General features: G+C 38.1%; 1 protein-coding gene across 2 annotated transcripts in view; it reads left to right on the top strand.

The window, feature by feature from the left end:
* Positions 1-22,401, top strand: part of WDR26 (WD repeat domain 26) — a 42,219-nt gene that overhangs the window by 2,297 nt on the left and 17,521 nt on the right. Inside the window, exons 2-7 of one of the 2 annotated variants that reach the window (XM_014862350.3) lie at positions 538-637; positions 738-842; positions 6,898-7,034; positions 10,268-10,365; positions 11,473-11,629; positions 17,061-17,199. In XM_014862350.3, the coding sequence (XP_014717836.1) occupies positions 538-637; positions 738-842; positions 6,898-7,034; positions 10,268-10,365; positions 11,473-11,629; positions 17,061-17,199 (736 nt within the window). The remainder of the gene's footprint in view (positions 1-537; positions 638-737; positions 843-6,897; positions 7,035-10,267; positions 10,366-11,472; positions 11,630-17,060; positions 17,200-22,401) is intronic. The other variant, XM_014862349.3, reaches the window with a different exon arrangement.

Here is a 22,401-nt window from a genome sequence, read left to right as displayed (position 1 = left end):
TAAATTTGCTATTTTTAGTCTAGAGAGAAAGGGAGTGATTTTTGATGCTGGATTTGTTTTAATTTTAAAGATTGACCTAGTAGAATTTCTATGCAAACGTAATATCTGGATGTGAGGCTCTTACCTAACAGGTCATCTCTATCACCTTGTATGGAGCTAACAATTTTTATCTTTTGAAATGTGATTACGTGGTTAGTATGTAGATCCTGGTTTTTTCATTTCTTTAACCAGTTGGTTACAACACGTTTTTAGAAATTCTGTGCTTCGTTCAACTTCTGAGGCATTAAATGGCAAAAGTAGGAAGAACTTATTTTGATTCTGGTTTCAAGAAGGTTTTTAAACTTGACCTGATAGAAATGTCAGTGGCAGTTGAAAAATCAAGCTTGTTTAGCCAAGCACATTAAAGCTCTTTATTTCTTTTTTCTTCATCAGGAGGTTAGCTTAAAAACTTTGGCAACTGTTTTCCTAGACATTAGTTGATTTGGAAGAGTGAGCCCTAAAGCTGGTCAGGTCTTTCACACTGTATCTCTCCTGCAGCCAGACTGTTGACCTCCTCATGCAAGAGTCAGGATGTCGCTTAGAACATCCTTCTGCTACCAAATTCCGAAATCATGTCCTGGAAGGAGACTGGGATAAGGTAAAGTAGGGCATATAGAGCTGTGTGACTGCTGCTAAAATTAGATATTTGATGTGCATTTTGTGACATCTCTGTTTTTTTTTTATACCAATTTTTGCAGGCAGAAAATGACCTGAATGAACTAAAGCCTTTAGTGCATTCTCCTCATGCTATTGTGGTAAGAGGCGCACTTGAAATCTCTCAAACGTTGTTGGGAATAATTGTGGTAAATACACTTTTGTTCTTAGTTTCACATTTATGCTTATTTTAGTAGGTTATTGATAACTCTTGGTTTCTGCCTCTTGTAGAAGATAAAGGCCTAAAAGTTAAATTTTATGTAATTAAATTTGTAAACTAGGATGAGTGTTATGATGTTTTAAAGTTTGAGTTTTATATTTTTAAAGTCACATTTAGTCAATGTGTCATTTGAACCTTTGTAAATTAATAAATTATGAATTAATTTTATAAAATTAACTATAAATTTATAAACTAATCTACAAAATTATATTGAAAGATCTTCATGCTTTCAGTGCTGTTAATAGGAATTTGTCATTTACAGAGTCAAGGGTAAATTAAACTTTTATATTATTTAAAATACTGAATGTGCTGGTAAAGAATGTGTTTGGGTGTGTGGATATCCAGATAGCCTTAAGTAACGGCTACATTCGTTATCCTTTTATTAATCTTTGGGAATTATAGTTAATTTGGACCAAGTCCGTTGGTGTGCTCACCATTTTCCATTCTTGCATTCCGGTTGTGTGAATTGACAGTGTCAAAGTTTGTCTCATAGGCCTCACTCTGGTGAAGGGTTTGTGTGCAGATTTGGCCATTGGGCTCTGCTTACTTGCCTTATTTCCCCAACAAGATCAATTTCGTTTACCCGGTTAGCCTCCTGCATAAATCTTAATGAATCTTTTATACTGATAGGCTTGAATTCTTCAGTAGGTGTTGGTGAGGGAGAGGAGGGGATAAGTTTTTTTCCAAGTGATTGGAAACCGTGAAGAATCAGCTGCTGGCCGCTGGCTTGTTAACTTCGAGCTGATTCATTTGTTGTCAAAGGCAGTTTCCTGTCTGCGGGGGGAGGGAGAGAAGGCGAATAGGAAGTGAAGTAGGGAAACCGGCTGTTTGTTAAATATTAGTAAATGTCTGTTCCATTTCGATTTTTGTAAATTGGGTCAAACATTAATCTTTTTGCCTTTGTCTGTAAACCGAATAGAGCCTCCTTTTTTTTTTTGTTTTTTGAGTTTTTTTGAAACCTTAATTACAAAAGTTTTCAAATTCTTAATGTAATTTTATGCAATAATATAATCCTAGAAAATGGACTTCAGGTGAATTAAAGGTGCAAACAAGTATAAACAAATATGAGTTCATTTAAATTGATGATCTGTTATATTTTTTCAGTAGATAGGTAAAATACTAAAATTTTTAACTTACTGTTGACTCAGATGATTGATAATAAATTAACTCATAATAATCAGTGCCATGGTAAGTTTTACTGATGAAAGCACAGACGTTAAAATAAATAAACATCTGTATTCAAAAGGATTCCAAATTTTCCAGTAACTAAATTTTCCCCAGTCAGTATGTTTGGGGTTTAAAAAAAAATCTTAAGTTTGTTTTAACTGGACAGTTTTTCATAAATTGCTAGCCATGACAGAATGGAAGGTGACCCTAAAATAAAGACAATTAAATGGCCAAAATAAGAATTGGGATTCTTTTCCTGTTGGACAAGCTGGCGCTGCTTGTATGGTGACCATAGAGAACTTGTCCATGGACTGTTTTAAAATAAGTCTGTGATTTCTTGAGGATTGTTTTCCTTTTTTAAGCTTCACCCAAATTATATCTGTAATTTAGTAGTAAAAATTTTAATAGGTTCACTTTCTATTTGTTTATTTGTTTATAGTAATTTGAGACTTCTGAATTGGATTTAGATTATTACTATCTCATTAGAAACCTTGGTTAGAAGCAACATGTAAACTGAAGAAAGGTAATTGTAGATAAAAAGGAATCCTTTCTTTTTACTGCTGTTCTGTCTAGAACATTCTAGGATCTAATAAAAAATGGAGATTAAGTCTCTGGCTGAGCCTCACTCCATCCAACTGTTTAGGTATTGATACAAAGAAAGAGATTCTAACTTCGTCGCGCTTTAAGCATTGATGAATCTATTGCTTTTAAAGATTCGTTTCAACATTTTTTCTCCTTTCTAATTGTGTTTAGATTTATTCCTCTCCCTCACTCCATCTTTAGAAGATAATCCAATGTAAGCGTAAATTTGTAATAATACCTTAGAAACTATTTGGGGGTTTTTTTATGTAATTATTTTAATTGTATGCCCAGACACATTTGATGACTTAGTCTAGAATCAAATTGTCTTTTACTTTTTAAATCTGAATGTTGTTATTGACCCAATCCATTCTCTTCACTCCCTTCCCATATTTTTTAATTGTTTCCAGTCAAATGATACTAGGAATAGCAGAATTTGCTCTGGATTTTCTGGAAGCTGAGCTCATGAATCAACATTTTTTAGTTTGGGTTCAAATATGCTTAGCCATGTCTGGGGAATTTAGGTGGGTATTTGAGATCAATAACAGAAAACTTTTTTTTGTCTACAAATGTTTGATTCTTTATTTTTTAATATGATAGAAATGTGCTTAACAAAAGTGTTCAAATATTAACTTGATGTACAAAAATTAACTAGTATGTTTTAAAGTCAAAGAGGGAGGACTTTTGAGAGCCATGGTATAAATATAATTCATTTCCGTTTCCTCTGAGTCATGATTTAATTGATATAACTTGGTTATAACCTTGTTCCAGAGTTAGTCAGACCCATCTCTAAGTTAGCTAGGAGGCTGCCCTCGATAACCAGACTTCTTGTGTTCACAACCTATGACTTTTTCTTCCATATTGAATTCTATATAATTATATGGGAGGAAAGGATGAAATAATCCAAATATTGGGTAGGATGGGGGCAACAGCAGTATTTACCATGTGAAACTGTCTTTCAAGCTGTCCTAGTCACTTATCAATTTCAAGTTTTTATTAGATAGTGAAAGAGAAAAAGAAACAGTGCTGAGCCCAAAGATGCTGCAAAATTATCAGAGACCAGAAATAACCTTGCAGAGGTCTAATTAGGAGTTGGAGAAAGATAAAAAGAAGAGTTTATTTTCTCTTTTTTTCTTTCTACTTCATTTAAGAAGCTCATGATCTTTTAAAAAACCGTTAGTATAGCCTGTCCCCACCTCAGCAAATTTCAGTTTTGTCTGATTTTTTAATCTTTTTCAGTAAATAATTAACATCGTTTGTGAAAGATGTTTATTTTCTTGAAAGTGTATTTACATTTTTGTGCTTTAAATTTTGGGAAGTAAAATACGGTTTTATCTCCATCCTTATCATATGTGTCAGATACTTGAACTGATTTTTAGGAGAATAAACATTCTCTCACCCAGATCTCTAGCTGTGCCTGGCCAGGAGCATGTACATGACCAGGATTTGGTGTCTGAGAATATTCTTTGTCTTAATCTGGATAAAATGACTCATAGAAAAATGTTCTTGCACTGCTTTTACAGCAGTCCCTGTATATACAGAAGCATGTATTTATATTGGCTTCTCTCAAAGTGTTACTCTGCCTTCCTCTTCTCTCCTGCCCTGCCTCTGCCCCATAGAAAAAGAGTAACAAGAGTTCTAGCAGGATCTTGGTGGGAAAATAAGGGGGAAATAGCACTTGGGACACTGTCCCTACACACATTGGAATGGCGGAGGGAGTGTGCATAGGACCTAATGATTGATTACCCCCCCCAATAAATAAATAAATAAATAAATGAAAAACTTGCCCTGAATTTAAAAAAAAAAAAATTTCCCCAAATTCCCAAGTGCTAAAAAAATTGAGTGAAGAAATTAAATACACATACTGGCTCATTCTGTGTGGCATTTAAGTGAAAAACTCTTCAACTAAATGTGATTAAGTTTGAATCAAAAACACTATCCGAAATAAAACTTTTAACAGTATATTGATAAATGGAAATCTGTGGACTCTTCATTTCATAAAGAATTGAAGTTTTTTCCTGCAAGATAAAATGGTGAGAATATCCAGAATGACTTATATCAAATCCTTTGGTTTTTAGATTGTTTTGTTTTATTTAGCCTTGTTTCGGTTTTTGTCACCTGATGGATGTCAAAGCATTTTTTTAATTTGACATATAAAGGTTAACTTTAGGTTACATGTACAGCAACGTACTTTTCAGAGCATCTTGCTAACTAATCTATTTCTGAAACATTCCTTAGTCAATCTAACTTTATGTGTAAAATTTGCTAAGTGTAATTTTTCTGGAGTTATAGGAACTTATCCCCTAGTTAGAAATTTTTTCTGGTGTTCTTTAGCTATAGATTTAAGATTATTACCAAACATAAGCACTGTATCTTATAAAAGATATATTTAAATGTATGCCTAACTTATATGAGAGGGTTTGTTTTTGTTTTCTTCCGCTAGAAACCATTTTCACAAGCTTCTCTGTTATGCCTTTCTTCTAAATATTCCCTAATAGAAAATGTTGTGGAGCAGTTCCTTATACTCTTTGAATTCTGTGAATAAATGATCATTTCTCTACACTATTTTTTTTTCTCCTCAAATCCCCCAAGTACCAGTTGTATATTTTAGTTGTGGGTCCTTCTAGTTGTGGCATGTGGGACGCCGTGTCAACATGGCCTAATGAGTGGTCCATGTCCCCGCCCGGGATCCGAACCGGCAAAAGCTGGGGCCACTGAAGCGGAGTGCGCAGACTTAACCACTCGGCCACGGCCCCACTCTCTAAACTGCTTTTTGACTGCAGTATATTTTTAATGTTTTTATAAAGTAAGCATCTTACTGAAGAAGAAGGCCGTCATTTGGGTTTTTCTTTTAAGTGGATTTGAGATTTTTACCACTATATTCCTTGGCGTTTCTAAATATAACTAACATTTCTTATATACTAACTTTTCTACCTACATCAGTTGGCTTGCTCAAGCATCACGAGTAGCAGATATGATGAAAGAGTCCCTCCAAGCAGTGGTCCTTAATTAGGTTTAAGGTTTAAAAGAAATTCCAAATTTGATAGTCATAAATCTCTCTTTCCTCTAGCAAAAAGCTGCTCAGATTGTGATGATCACTTTCAAGTTAAAAGTAAAATAGCGTAAAGGAACATCAAAAAAGTGTTAAAGCCAAAGACATTTCAGAAAAAAACTAAATGTGAAAGTGCTTCACAATAAGCTGGAAATGGCTTGTCCCTTTGGGGGGAAGACCTGGTAATAATTGTCTCTGCCTCATTAGTCAAGTGCATCAGTGATCAGATTGTTACCAATACGCAAATACAAATACTGAATCTTTTTAAAGACCTTTGAGTTCAACCTTCTCTTAGAGGCATCCCTTATTGCCTCCCAGAGTGCGTGAGTCCATCAAGATTATGCTTGTCCACTTCAGTCATAGGAAACTCAGTGCTTTGCACACTAACCTCCACAGCCACGTGTCGCTTAACGATGGGGATATGGTCTGAGAAATGCATCGTTAAGCGATTTTTTTTGTTGTGCCAGCATCCTAGAGTGTGCTTGCACAAACCTAGATGGTATAGCCTGCCACACACCTAGGCTGTATGCTGCTAATGTAATGGGACCACCGTCGGATGTGTGGTTCATCATTGACCGAAATGTTGTTATGTAGCGCATGACTGTAGTCCTTTTGCTGGATAGCTCTTCTTACTTTTGATAAGCCAAAATCTGACACTTTGCAGCTTCTACCTTGTGACTCTAGCTCTGCTTTCTGGTCTACTTAGTCCTTTCACGTTGTGGCTTTTAAATAATTCCTTCATTAACTGGTTTTTCTACAATTTTTTGAAAACTTGTTGCATCAACCCCGCCCAATGCCTTCTTATAAAAGCCAGACTTTTTAAAAAGCAAATTTAGAATACTTGGAATTGTTCTAAATTTTCATACAAGAAGTAAAATTCTAGGTGAATGTTTTGAGGGCAGAATTCATTTTTTCCTGTGTTGATGTCTTAGTTGCTATTGATCTTATCTAATTTGAGACTGTTCATTCAAAGCAGAGTTTTATTAAGCTGTGGAATTGAGCAAAGTCACATTTAATCTACTGTGGCTCTGTTAAACCAAAATATTTTGAGTCATCTTAAAGCTTTATAAAAAAGTTATTTTCAAAGGGCATAGTAGAATGGTTTCTACTGTTCTGTTTAGGCACAAACATTTTCTGAAACTTCCGTCAACTTTTTTCCCTTGACTGCTGCTTTCTGTCATGTCAGAGGATGAAGTTTTTGCTGCTGCAGCAGAAGTACCTGGAATACCTGGAGGACGGCAAGGTCCTGGAGGCACTTCAAGTTCTACGCTGTGAATTGACGCCACTGAAATACAATACAGAGCGCATTCATGTGCTTAGTGGGTAAGAAAGCTTAGTTCTTAGTCTCCAGCTTGACGGAGGGGGTATTACTTTTATTAAGGTGACTGTTCCAAAGTTACGTTTCTGTAACATTTTCCCAAGATCTGAATATTGCTAAATTCTTAGATAATATTTGTCTGGATAAACTCACTTATATGTGTCCAAACTATTTGTCATCCTAGGGAGCTTTCCATATTAGAACAGAGAGATATTTAAGTGGATGAAAGGGAGAAGAAATATGTATTGCTTCTATAAAAACAATAGGCCATGTAGTTTCCAGTATTGATGCATGCAAACATTTTTGCCGGGTCTTTGCTAAGCATTTCGTATATAGAATCTCACTTTAATCATTTTAGTTTAATTTCCTGTCAATCCTTTAAAAGTTAGAGTGCCCGAAGGCTTGGTTCAGGACTTCCCTTCTCGTCTCTGTCTGTGTGCTCTTCCTCAGTAATCTCATTCTGTACCGTGCCTTCACACACTGTCCTTATGCCAGTGGCTCGTATATTTGCCCTCTCAGCTGAACTCCTGATATATATATGTAAGAGCCTACTTGACAGTCTCCATTGGGATGTCTAAAATGCTTGATTCCATTTGTCACTCTACCTACTCTACCCCCAGAGACCTGTGCCTCTACTTTTCCTCATCTCAGTAAATGGTAAGACCCTTTACCCACTTGTTCAAACAAAGAACTTAAGCCTCATCCTTGCTTTTCTTTAAATCTTTTAACTTCGACATGTATTGACCTAATGCCAAAACAGCCCAAATTTCTGCATTTCTCTCCATCTCCTCTCCATCTTTCTCTCCTGGTTAGACCACGCATGTCTCTCCTAGGATATTATAGTGTCTTCCCTTAACAATGTGTATTTCACACAGCAGCCAGATAAATACAGTAATAAATCCCTACAGCAAGTCATCTCTCTCCCTTTCTTAAAACTTTCCACTGGCTTTCCAACACACTTAAAGTCCAAAATTTCCGCTCTGCGAAGTCCCTGATGCTTTCCTGCCATCTTTTCCCTTATTCATTACTCTCTAGCAACACTAATGTTCTTTTTGTTCCTTAACTTGCCAAGCCTTAAGGCGTTTGCACTGCCTGTTCCCTTATCTTGAATGCTCTTCCCCTGATCTGGTTGCTCAGCCCAGCCCAAATGTCCTTTCCTGAGACCACCTGCCAGGTGTTCTCTGTCATATCACTCTGTTTTTAAATTTTTTTCTTTATAGCATTTTTCACTGTATGATATGTCCAGCATCTAGAACAACACCTGGCACATAATGAGTTTTCAGATACAAGGTGACGGACAAAAGGATGGGCCCAAAGAGGTGTAGGCTGCATTGTATGGTTTTTGCAGATAAGGAAACTGAGCCTCAGAGAAGTGAAGTAACCAGCCCAAGATAAGCTAATAAATCAGAGAGCCAAGAGTTAAAGGCTCATTTGCCAGATTCCAAAGTGATTGGTCCCTACCTACCACTACAGCTTGAAATAGTAAATTCTGCTGGATGAGTTAATATTGTAGCTGACAAGTTACCTTGTTCTGGTTACCTCTTCCATAAGGTATCTCATTTCTGTATCACCTAAATACCATTCACATGATGAATTTTTTCTTGCTCTAGTAACAACGTATAATTTACTCACATTAGTTTTTATTCCAAAATGAACTTCATCAAGTTTATCCTTTGAATTTTGCACATAAGGGAATAGCCCAGAGATGACAAGATGTGGAATTGGAGTCAGAACCCAGGCTTTCTTCCTCTCAGTCCACTGTCCTTTCACTTAGACTATTTGAGTTCCCATAGACAGGTGTCCTTTGAAACCTTAAGGTATAATGTGTATTTTCACAAGGGCACAGAAGCAATCATAGATCACTTTGGCAAAATTTAAAAAGTAAACAGTTTTTCCATAAAATTATTGATAATGAATTTTACTCCCAAAAAGTTACTTTAGAAACTAAGTTTTCGCAATATTCAGCTTCTTATGGTGTGTTCTGATCTTATAGGGTGTTTTAATCTAATTGCTCATACTGTTAAAAACCAGTAAGTTGTTCTCATCAGCTAAGATATTGTTTATATAATAAATAGCAAGAGAGCAAGTAGTTCTGCCGTTGGGTAAAAGGCTGTTAAATTATTTCGATGCTTAATGCGATATGCTTTATGCAATTAAGAAAAGGAGGAGGTGATAACTCATGTTAACTGGGAGGTTTCTGGTACTTAACACTATCCTTTATTAAAGCTCTACCTGTACACGAGGTAGTGGACCAAGTACTTTATATACTCTTACCTTATTTAATCCTCACTACCCTATTTAATACCGTTTTTACAAGTGAAAAGAATAGATTTGTTTTAAAACAGAATGCCAGATAAAATAGCACAAGAGTTACTTGCCAGGTCTAATCTCCATGTTTGAATAATGCCTTCACTTCTTTTACTTTTAAAGCCCGTTCTTCTGAGAAGAGCCAGAAGCAGGTCAGGGTCACACTTCCAGCAGGGGGCCCTCATGTATTCTCCAGAATCCATGAACTTTAGCGTTTATGCCTCCTTCGGCACATATAGTGAGTAATAAAACAGTTCCCAAATTTTCTGCTTTGGGATCTCAGTACCTTTCACAGGATGACACAAGGATGATTATCCAGTTATACCATTTCTTGAGTGACATTTATGATAAACTCTTGAAACTATGTTGTTTTTCTTTAGTGTAATATCTTTGAAGGTTTTTTCAGTTTTCTTTTGTTTTGCTATTGAGAAGCAGTGAAGTTCGCGTGGTGTTTAAGAGCAAGTTCTGCAGCTAGACTGCCTGGGTTCATATTACTACTTTGCCTCTTAACCTAACCCTGAGCCAGTGTCTTAAGCTTTCTGTGCCTTGCTTTCCTCATTTATAAAAATAGAATAATAGTGCTTACTTCATACAGGAGTGTTATGAACATTATGTGAAGTAATATATGTGTTGAGTGCCTAGATCAGAGCCTGGCACATGAGAAGAGCTACATATATACATGATGATAAATAACGATAAATACAAGAATATATTCTATTTATAGATAATTAGCTGTTACTGTTATATTACATTTTAGCAATCATATCCAAGTGCCAGGTTCTGTTAATGAAGTGGGTCTTCTGTAGAAATTTCTTCTTGATATGTGTTTCTTAGTAAGACCTAGGTATTCAAAGTATAATCAGTATTTTTCAATTATGTTTAATCCAAAAGAAAGGGTTTGAGATTGGGTGCTCTCTCTGTCGCATTTTAGGTATCTGATGTGCAGCCATGCAGAAGACCTCCGTGCGAAAGCGGAGTGGGAAGGCAAGGGGGCCGCCTCCCGGTCCAAGCTGTTGGACAAACTGCAGAGTAAGAGGCTTAATTTTTGGTGTTTCTGTGTTTTTCTTAGACTAGAAATAGATGTTATGGATCAATTAGGGAGACCTGTGTCTAGACATGCTCTTACGGAGTGGTTACATAGGGGAAGCGAGCGGAGGGATCCATTCAGAGGCCCTTTAAGCCCAAGGTGTTCCAACTCTGCTATGGAATCTAAGAAGCTGACCCCAGGAGTCAGTGCGAGGATGCTGGTCCCAGAGCAATTCTCCTTTCACTTGTTTTTGTATTGATGTTCCCCTTAAGATTTTGTTTGGGGGAGAAGTGTGGTTAGAGAAAAAACATGTAAACCACAGCTTTGAGCCACAAGCGTTTTAAATATTTTGTTGATTTCAGTAGTAAGGCCCAAATTTCTTTAGGTAAATTGTTTTACTCTCCCCCCAAATATGTTACATAACTTCCCGATTAGAGTAAGGGTTTTATTTTTGCCTTGTCTTTATATAAAAGGTATTTTCTCTTTCTGGTTAAATCATAGTATTTTCTGTTGCATGTTGAGGTGGGAGTGGAGATCCTAAGAATCAGAAAACCATGTGCTGGGGGAGGTAGGAGGCATTGAAGGATTGAAATAGATCAGCATCCCTGTCAGAACACCAGTGGGTCCCTGCATTTTCACCGTGTGCTTGGCATTAGAAGCGGTTCCATGGGACCTGGAACTTGGCTTGCTCCAGCATTTGGCTGCTCTTTGTGACGTGTAGATTTTCTTATACTTCTAGTGATGCTTACTCTCCCTCTGGCACACAGTCCTCTTTAGATTTTCTTCTCATTATCACCACCTTTTTACTTTTTGTCGGGGTTTTTTGTTTGCTTTTGTTTTTGTCTTTAGAAAATTGGCATACAAATTAAAGCACCCCATCCAAGTATATTTCATTCTAGGGGCAACCTAGCCGTAGCTGTGGACACGTACTCATAAAGCTCACATGTGTATCGCATCGCCCAGGAGTGCTGCTTAAGGGACACAATGTTATTAGGCTAGGCAAGTGCAGCAGACGACTAGCACATGTCTTCAATAAAAGTTTATACTGCTTTGTGTTTTTTTTTAATTTTAATTTTTATTTCTCTTTTTAAAAATATCTTCCATTAAAGCTTATTTACCACCGTCAGTGATGCTGCCCCCACGGCGTTTACAGACTCTCCTGCGGCAGGCGGTGGAGCTCCAAAGGGATCGGTGCCTATATCATAATACCAAACTTGATAATAACCTAGACTCCGTGTCTCTGCTTATAGATCACGCGTGTAGTAGGTAAGAGGAAAACGTCTTACATTCTGAAGGAGGCTGACACTTTACAGACTCCATTATGACCTGTATTAAAGTGTTTCCTTTTTTAGAGTTTTATCCTGTAGCTATAAAACTATTCATGTCTGATTTATCACATGTTCACAAGCAGAGCTAGAACAGTTGAAGTTGAAAATGAGAGGGACTTGTGTATGTAAATCACCCCTTGAGATCTGGAGCTGGATGGCCTCCTTTTCCTTTCCTTGTCTATGGGTTTGGTTGGTCATTTTCTGTATCTGGCCGTTTTTTTAAGGACTTGTAACTGATGTTGTGTGGGAATGCCAGTGATGCAAGTGTTTGCTGTCCTGGATGCCAGATATCAGTGACTCTTTTTCTGGACCTTGTGTCTATTTCAACTATGGCCCAAATTATTTTCTGCCCATAAAGATCATGGAAATAGTTTTTTCATAATGAAACTTCTGGCTTTTAGTAGAAGATGGCCTCTAAACTAAAAATGGTTGGAGTAACAGGTATGAACTTTCTGACTTGGGTTTTATTATACCTACCCATGTACGTAATTTAAGTTGTAGGAATTCAGGTTTCACTTTTGACGTTAAGAGTATTTTGAGTAAAAGTGTCCCTACTGTTTTAATAATCTCCAAAGTTACAGCAGAGCATTAATTTTTAAGATACTAAAAAACAAATTGTGAAATCTCTCAAACTCTGGGAAGGAACTGATTGGGTCTGGTGAACAGACACGAGCAGCTGCAGGGCGTGTGCTCAGTGTCTTTTGCCAAAGATCATCAAGAACCAAAAGGAGCATGAGAGGAAGGACAAAAGTACGCAAGTGCGAGGGCTTCGGGCAAACGAGGGGCTTCTGAATAATCATAGAAATTATAATATGTACTTTGATTTAAGGTACCTTTTTGGGTGTGCATAAACTACTTTATATATAGTTGAGTTCTTACCTCACCTTCCCCATTTGCAATAAAAAATATTAATTGTTTGAGCTATTGGCCTCAAATTAGTAAAACGTTATTTATCTTAAAGATTTGGATGGTTACTTGGTGCGTGTCTTAAAAGTTCTAGAAGAAAGTGATTGGAGATCCTTTTCCTTTATCCCTTTTTACTCTTTAAAATGGTTCTTTGACTTGCTTTTGAGAATTTTGAAGCCTTTTCATTTAAGTTGAATAGAAGTAGGAGAAGATAATAGAGTAAAAGGCTGTATGGTTTCACTTTTCATAGCTCCTTTAGGGAGTTTGAAACCACTGTTAAAATTAAGACATTTGTGAACGCAAATCATTTTTTGGTTCATGAGTTTATTGTTGGTGGAACACATTGCAAGGTGTTTATGGTAGACGTGATGGTTCAGGAGGTGTTAGTAGGTCAAGAGCTTGCCTTCCTGTTTGTAAACTGAAATCTGTCAGAACTGACCTATGTTTTTCCTAAGCTCTTTAACTTCTTTACTATACCTATGACAGTAAATGATGGAAAATATTTAATCTAACTTTTTCCACCTCTCAGATCAGGAACAGCTCCTGTAAACCTGCATAGAAAGCTGTCTGAAGTTTTACGTAGGAATGAAAGAGTTCTTGTTCTTCAGGAGTGACCATTGATTGAAAGGTCTTCTCTATAATCTTTTAGAGACAAAGCAAAACTTGGACTCTAAGCTCCTGCTCGTTACCACTCTCCCGCCCCCCGCCCCCCCGCCTCCACTTTAGAGCCAACTTCTTAAAATAGTTGCCTACTATATATTCGCAGAAACTGCATCCTTACTTTTCCTTCAGTCTTCAGATTTCTGTAGAATTAGGGCTTGTGCAGGCAATGCAACACCAGAACTGTTGCTGATGTTGGTGAGGAACAACGTCTTTGTTGAATCCAGTCGCTACTTTCCAGCTTGTGTCTTGACTTTTCTATAGCATTTGATGACTTCGCCTTGAAACTTGTCCTTTGACTTCAAAAACGGTCTAAGCTCTGGCTTTTATTCCTGGCTTTCCTCCGGCTGCTCCTCTTTACCTGTCCCTTTAATAAGCATGTCTTCCGGAATTATTTCTTTTCTCACCCTACTCTCATCCTTTAGGTTAGACCTCCCTGGTTCTAATGCCTCCCAGGTCTGGGCGAGAGCTACAGAATTTGTCTGCAAAGCCTCAGACCTTAACGCCACGACGTGGGTGCTGCTCAAGTACTTCTAATGCAGCACGCCACAACGAGATCTTCCTCTCCTCTCGCCTCTCCTGCCAAGTCTGCTTTTCCTCCTGAATCCCCCGTGTCCGTGACAGGCTGCCATCTACCCAGCTTCTCCAGGCCAGAAAACCAGGGGTCAGCCTGGGCTTGTCACTCTAGAGATAGGTTTTAAAGACACTAAGGAGGGAGATGTCAGGTGTTAAGCCAGTGTCTACAGTCTTGAGTGAGTTGTGTCCTTTACTCCTGAACCGGGAAAATAGAACCTTCTTGATTTAATTCCTAATATTCCTCACTCATCTAAAGGTCTTCAAAAGAAAAGTTGATATTTTTTATCTGCTTTATTCCCTTTTAGAAACTAGATTTTAGCATTGAAGCTAGAAAACTACATCTTCAGACGTATTGAAATCTAAATACCTTTTCTCTCTTCTCTCTGGAGAACAGAAAATTCATTATGAATTGGTGAACTATAACTCTTTTAAAAAGTCCTGATCAGTGCTGAAGAGTGTTCCTTAGGTTGTGTATTATTTATATTTTTTCACAGTTAGTGTGTACATATTTTTGGTTAATTTTGAGCAGAAAAGAACAGGAATTTTTTTCTTTTTTTTTATGATTTTGTGCAGTTTTTTCACCAGCAACCACTAGAAAGCTGTTTTCACAGGTAGCTTTATAAGTATCAATTTTTTTAGGAAAGGACTCTTGTAAGTTATTTATAGAAACTTAAAATGTTGATTCAGTTTGATTAAAATGCTACATTTTATTCAGTTTTGTTTGCAAAGGTACTGATATTTTTAACAGCATCTTAAATTTAAAATTTCTTTGACAACTAAGACGTGGAAACTCACTTGTATACGTCTAAAATTAGGCTTTTAATAAACTGGGGACTGTTAATTAGTCATCTTAAAAGATTACTTAAGTAATGATAAAGTAATGACAATTTAGAGGCCACATTAGGGACATTCAGGTATGAATGCGTGTCGGTAGACTGGATGATTTGTGCCCTGCAGCTCTGATAATGAATTATTCCCTCCTGAAGGACGTTTGCTACGCTGGTTTCAGATGTATCATTTCATTCATGATAAAAGTTAGCCATTTGAATTACTGTGTACTTTATGCCTAGATGTGAAGTCTTTCTCACTGAGTGAATGACATCACTATTGATTACTACCCATAGGAGGGGAAAAAGAGCCATTTTTTATTTTGAAAGTACTTATTTGGCTGGAGTTTTATCCAACAGTGTCTCGAAACATATGATTTAAAAAATTATATTTGGAAAGAAAATTGGCCTTGGAGTCAGCCACAGTGTAAATCCTAGTCTGGTTCTTTATCAGTTTATGATATCTGATGAGTTATTTGCCCTCTTTGAGCCTCATGAAAGTGGGATATTACTTGCCTTGAGAATTAGCAATACTGTGTATACAGCAGGCAGCACATTGCTTGGCCTCCCGGAAGTACTTGAGAGATGTCAACTGGTATTGATTCTGGTTCAGTTCAGGTATAGAATAAAAGTTTAATATTTAAAGGTAATTTATAACTAGACAGCCTGAAAGTTGAAAGCAACCTCCAAATAACCAGCTGCTGAGGTAGAGTGCCGGGTGTGCCAGCTAAAATAATGAATGTGAATTGATTTCTAAATATCTGTTACCTGTCAGGCTGGTGAACTGACAAAATACATTATTTTGGGATAAAACTAGAAGACGACCATTTTTTCAAGACAGACTTAAAAGTTTATCCATTAAGGTTTAAATAACTTTTTTGTAATAATATAGAGAATGTATAATATGTTGTACTGTCCAAACAGTAGCCACTAATTACACGTGACCATTTAAGTTTAAATGTGAAGTACTTCAAGTTAAAATTAAATTAAGAGATCAAGTTCCTCAGGTGTACTAGCCGCATTTCAGATGCTCAGTAGCCACGTGTGGCTGGGACTGCCAGACTGTCACAGGTAGGTGACATTTCTGTTAGCACAGAAAGCTCTATTGGATGGCGCTGAAGTAGAAACTGGGAAAGGATAGAATGGTTTTTAAAAGTGAGTGTTTAATGAGAATAGTCATTCTTGTGATAACTTTTTCCTCTTTTAATTTGGTAAAGTTAATCATACAATTCTTTGCCCTTAATGTATAATAATAACTGCCACTTACGAAGTTCTAGCTAAATGTCAGCCTCAATCTAAATCCCTTACATTCGTTATCCCATCCTTTTATTTCATCCTTGTATAAGGAATTCTGTGAGGCAAGTACTATTGTCCTTATTTTATAGTTGGAAAATTGGGATTTAGAGAGATTAATTAAGTTTCCCAGAATCACAGCTAGTAAGTGGCTGGGCCAGGATTTGAACCCAAGTCTGGGGCTGGCCCCTGGCTGAGTGGTTAAAGCTCTGTGTGTTCTGCTTCGCCTGCCCGGGTTCGTGGATATGGATCCCAGGTGCAGACCTACTCCACTCGTCAGCCGTGCTATGGAGGCGTCCCACGTACACAGTAGAGGAAGATCGGCACAGATGTTAGCTCAGGGCTAATCTTCCTCAAGAATGAATATATATATATATATGAACCTCTCTCAGACTCTACTGCCTCACTCTTAAGGCTTTAATCTCAACCACTACAGCCCCTGCCATATATTGCACCTCTCATGTGCTCCCCCAGAATAATACCAGTGATCAGTTTTGAATATCTGTTGTGTTCCAGGAATTTTAGATGTATTTCTCATCCCTACAGGAACCCTAAGAACCCTGAGAGGTATATATTAATCTCATCGTGCAGATGAGGGAGCTGAGGCTCAGAGGAGTTAAATGACTTGCCAAAGCTCGTCACCCAGACTTGTCTGACCGCAATGCCTATTCGCTTTTTGTTATGCCGAGTTGCTTTTATATAAATGAAAATGTACATTATTCCTGCTAGAACAACCTGATGCCAGCCAGCTTGTACAAACATGAAGCCCTGATTGTTAATTTTTATATATGTGAATTCACTTAATCAGACCAAAAAATTCTGCGATGGATACATACTTTATCTCTTTTTAATCTTGAGAAGAATAAATTGTAAACTGAAGCAAGTTTAGATTAGTGATTTCCCCAAAGATTGCCTTCACTAATGTTATAATATTTTCTTTTTCAACATACCAATATAAACTTGATTCTTAAGATTACAAAGGCATTCATATCTTATTTTTAAAATTTTTGGTCTCCAAAGAAGTTTTATCAGTTGTTTAACCTTTTTCATTATTATTACTCTAATCTGTTTTGAAAGAATAATTATTTGTGGACTTCTTTGTTATAGGAGGCAGTTCCCGTGTTATACTCAGCAGATACTTACGGAGCATTGTAATGAAGTGTGGTTCTGTAAATTCTCTAATGATGGCACTAAACTAGCAACAGGATCAAAAGATACGACAGTTATCATATGGCAAGTTGATCCGGTATGTACCCCTATGAGTGTTCAGATTGCAAAAAGAGATCATTTTTAATTTAATTGATTGCATACTTTTAAAGCATGAGTATATAAATAGAATCCTTCTCAAGAGCGGTTTTTTGCTACCTTTGTCATGTCTGTCTTCTTTCTCTGTTGTCTAGATAATATATATAGATAATAGTGTTATCAAAATTGTTGAATGCTTTGTGCTGACTGTATGTATGTGTTATCTAATGTACTCCTCTGAGTAACTCTGTGAGAGACTAACATCTCCTGTCTTCTGATGAGGAAACTGAGATGGAAGTTACCATGCCCAGGCTCTCAGCTAGTAAATAGCAGAGTTAGGACTCAAATTCAGGAAGATTTTTACTCCAGACCTACTGCTCTTATGTCTCTGCCAGTTTGTATGTTTGTTAATACTTGATTTACGGATTAGTATGATGTCTACTCTGTCACAAGTTAGAAAAGACTCCTTGCCATTTTGCCTTCTGAAACCCTTCATTGTCTCGTGTAATTTGTGGAACTTCTGTTAAACACCCCCTCCCCCCCTTTTCCCCCCCACTGATACATATGAAAAGTATTATATTCTAGATTTAAAATTCTACGTTCTCTCTAAAATAAGATTTGTCTTCGTTTTTAACTAGGTGACCTACAGATTTGTAGAAATAAGTATTTCCATTTCTTTTAGCCAGTTGAACATTTATCGAGCAATCAGAGAAGTACATGACTCCAAACAGGTTAGGAGATAGTTTGGTTTAGGAGTCATTCACCTAAAATCATGAACTAAATAACCTATTTTAAAATTTAGGATTAGAATATGATATTAGCCCAGGATAAAGTTTTGGACTCTTACATTGAAAAAAATAGAGAAAAGAACCCATGGAAGGAAATAATTTTAAAAAGAAGAGAATCAAATTTGAGAGCATACATCAATTCTTGTGTACCTGCAATATGCTGTGAATGAAGAAAGGTAAATAAGGCTGTTCTTGCCTTAAAGCAGGTGCTCGTTACTTTTTTTGTACCATGTACTCCTCTGGCAGTCCTGTGACCTATGGACCCCTCCTCAGAATCATGTGGGGTTTTTTTTTCTTTTTTCTCCCCAAATCCTCCCAGTCCATAGTTGTATATTTTAGTTGTGGGTCCTTCTAGTTGTGGCATATGGCATGCCACCTCAGTATGGCCTGATGAGCGGTCCCATGTCCGCACGCAGGATCAGAACCAGCGAAACCCTGGGACACTGAAGCGGAGCGTGCAGACTTAACCACTCAGCCACAGGGCTGGCCCCAGAATCATGTTTTCAAATGCATAAACCAAACACAAAGGAAACCCAAGTATATGTTATACATTAATTACTAAGGAAACCCGATTATATTGACAGAAAGTTATCAAAATAGTACAAAAACAGATATAGTATAATTATCTGTTGCTAACACATTAAATAACAAATTCTAGCAGATCTACTAATGACCAGAATTTGAAGTAGTGATGAGCATAAATAATATTTCAAGATATCTGCCACAACTGTAATATGATGTGAAAATATTTGAGATTTCTATTATTAAAAGTCACCTAATACTACCTAATATAGCATACTAATATACCTAAAATATCACCTAATGGTAGCTAATATAATACCTAATACTTCCTTGTTAATTGCCTACAAGATTGAAGGAAATACTGAATTTCAGCCTGTGGTTAGTGAAAATAAAGATGTGTGGTTTTCCTCCCGCTCAGTTCAAGGACTCCTCCTTCTGTGCCTGCTTGACTCCTTGTAGATCTCAGGTCAAGAGCCCCTGTGAAAGGGATGTGCAGTTTAGAAGGGGAGGTGAAACACACTGGAATAGATATCACACGATCTGGATAAAGTATTCTGGAAGCACTGTGGAGCCTCCCAGGTTGGAGGGCCTCGTTCCAGCCTCACAGTGCATAACACAGCGCGGGCAGGAACGGGGCATTCTGCGGAGAGAGGGGCCTTTCCACGCCCTCCCTCCACCCCACATAGGAGAATGGGATGAGTGAGGCAGAGAGTGGGAAAAGAGACTAGAAAAATAGTTTGGGATCCAGTCATGGCCTTTGAATACCATTCTGAGGAGTTGTATTTTCATTCAGCGGTTATTGACAAGATGTCTGAAAAGAAAGCAACAATATCAAAACTATGCTTTATTACATTTTTTTCTAGCAGGAGTGTGTAAGAGTCCTTTTGGTTTGGCAAGTGCTTCTTGAGTACCTGCTGTGTGCCAGGCCTTTCACTAGAGAGAGACTGAGCTCATGACAACACAATTGTTCTGTAGCGGGGGCTCCAGGAGCTCAAGGAAGAGATCCTAGTGGAACTGGAAAGCAAGGGAAAGTAAGACGAGTGAGTCTTAGGTGAAACAGGATTTTTAAGAATTATTTAGGGCAGACCTGGTGGCGCAGCGGCTAAGTGCGCACGTTCTGCTTTGGCGGCCCGGGGTTTGCCGGTTCAGATCCCGGGTGTGGACATGGCACTGCTTGGCAAGTCATGCTGTGGTAGGTGTCCCACATATAGAGTAGAGGAAGATGCCAGTCTTCCCCAGCAAAAAGAGGAGGATTGGCAGCAGTTACCTCAGGGCTAATCTTCCTCAAAAAAAAAAAAAAATCCTGGGGCTGGCCCCGTGGCCGAGTGGTTAAGTTCGCACACTCCGCTGCAGGCGGCCCAGAGTTTCGTTGGTTTGAATCCCGGGCGCGGACATGGCACTGCTCATCAACCCACGCTGAGGCAGTGTCCCACATACCACAACTAGAAGGACCCACAATGAAGAATATACAGCTATGTACCGGGGGGCTTTGGGGAGAAAAAGGAAAAAAAATAAAATCTTTAAAGAAACAAAACAAAAAAAGAATTATTTAGGCAGAGCTAGTTAGGACTGGCCCTTGGGTGACAGGAAGCATGGCTGGGCGTTGGGCAGTTTGGGGACGAGATCTTATAGAGCAGGAGGTGAGGTTAATGAAGTGAGCAGGAGCCAGATCGAGGACGCTCTGGTACACTTTGCGAAGGAGTTTGGACTTTGCTGCCGCTGTTTCCAGGGTGTTTTTGTCAGAATACTGGTTATGCAGAATGTCAACAGGTGTTAGTGTAAAGAGCGTTCGTGGCCGGATTAGCTTGGGAAATGCAGAGTTAATGCTTACATTCCAATCTGGCTTTAGAGTTTGGTATGGTGGTATCTTGTTATGTCAAGTACCATTTGAAAACCTTGTAAAAAAAAATTGGTGATCCTTTTGAATATGTATTTTTTAATGGATAGGAAAGAGAATACATAGCCAGCCCTAAGATTTGAGTTGATGTGATTCCAATGCCTAGTTTCCTTTAACAGGTTTTCTTACCTTTGTCCCCAGAAAAAGAATTTTACCCATTCCCTCCGCCCCCACAAATCCAAGCAAAGTTAACTGGATTCCATGAACTTTATATTTCCACTTATTAATGTGCACGAAACAATTAGTTTTTCAGTTAAATACTCCTAAAGTAGTTTGTCATCAGTTTAGAAGCAACTCTTTGTGGAGATCAGAAGCACCACTGTGGGTGAGAGTTTGTTCCCGGGACATCTGCAGCCACTCCAAAAGACTTGGCTTGCTTATTGAATTGTGCACACCGCTTTGACCTAACGATACTGTGACCTAATGCAGGTACCTCGTGCCTGTTCTCCTCCTCCCAAAGAAGAATCAGAAGTAGTTGCATTGTTAACTATTTAATTCTGTCAAAACAGTGGCAGTTTGAACTAAATAACTGAATGAATGATAAACCTAGGGTCCAGTGAAGAAATAAATAACAGTAAACACACCCATTTCTCAGTGATTTTTCTGAGAAATGAATTTCTGGGAAAACGTCTGCAACCTAGTTTTATCAGACTGGTTCCAGACCCGGTTCTAAATGCTTGGAGGTCGTTGTCATTGGATTTTACTCCAGGCTCAAATCTGGTCTCAGTAACTCTTTAGACCAAAGTCTGAAACTTAACTCATTGCTCTTCCCACCACTAGCCAAGTTCCTACTTCCTCTAGTCCCTGCCCGCATCCATCCGTATCCCCTAAAACAGAAATTTGGAGGTTGTCTTGGAACATTTCTTGTCTCGTTCTCTTGTGTTGATTATGTCCCAAGTATATTTTGATCTGAGCTCTTTAAGTCCTGACGTGTTGGTTTAGGACCTCATTGTCGTAACTGTGGCTGTTGCGTTGGCTCATTATGGCTGTCCTTATCCTGTGTCTCTTCTTTCCACAGTGTTGTACAGTGAGTTCTCTTTCTAAAGCCAAATATCATGTTATGTATTGCCCAGCTTAAAAAAATATATATATATATTTTTTTTTTTTTTGGTGGGGAGGACTGGCCCTGAGCTAACATCTGTGCTTCCTTTATTTTGTTTGTGGGTCACCACCACAGCATGGCTTGATAAGTGGTATGTAGGTCTGCACCCGGGATCCAAACCCGTGGATCTCTTCATGCACCAGAGTGGAGTACACCAACGTAACCACTATGCCACTGGGCTGGCAAAAAGAAAAATCTTAAGTAGCTCTTCACTCACAGGATAAATTTAACCCCTTAGCCTAAAATAAAGATGTCAACTTGTCCAGCCTCATCACTTGCCCCTTCCCTGTTTGCACTCTCAGCTCATCCTGCACCGCTCAGAGTATCTGCTCTAGAGGTAGGCAGCCCAGGCTCACATCCCCACTGTACTAGAAACAGGCAAGTTTCCAGCCTTTCTAAACCTCCATCTCCTTCCTTGTGATAGCAGGGAGGAGAATAATACTTTCCTTTCAGATTTTTGAGGATTAAAGGAGGTAGTGTTTGTGAAGCGTGCGAATACTGATTAGCACCAGATAAGTGGTAGCTCTGCTGGAGTGAGTGGAAAGTGGTCCAGACACTTGGAAAGCGGTTTGGCACTTCCTCAGAATGTTAAAGGTGGGTCTGCTATATGACCCCGAGATGCCACTCCTCTGTGTATACCCAAGAGAAAGAAAGCACAGGTCTGCAGAGAAACTCGTGCCTAGTCATAGCATTATTCATAGTAGCCAAAAAGTGGAAATACTCCCAATGTCCATCAGCTGATGAGTGGATAAACAAAATATGGCATATCTATAAAGAGGAATATTATTCAACAATCAAAAGGAGTAAAATACTGATACATTCTACAGCGTGGGTGAACCTTGAAAACATTGTGCCAAGTGAAAGAAGGCAATTACAGAAGACCATGTGTTAGAT

This window comes from Equus asinus, chromosome 30 (genome assembly GCF_041296235.1).
Source record: "Equus asinus isolate D_3611 breed Donkey chromosome 30, EquAss-T2T_v2, whole genome shotgun sequence".
NCBI classification, from domain to species: Eukaryota; Metazoa; Chordata; class Mammalia; order Perissodactyla; family Equidae; genus Equus; species Equus asinus.
The sequence above is the reverse complement of the archived record's forward strand: the minus strand, read 5'-3'. Positions and strand labels throughout refer to the sequence as shown.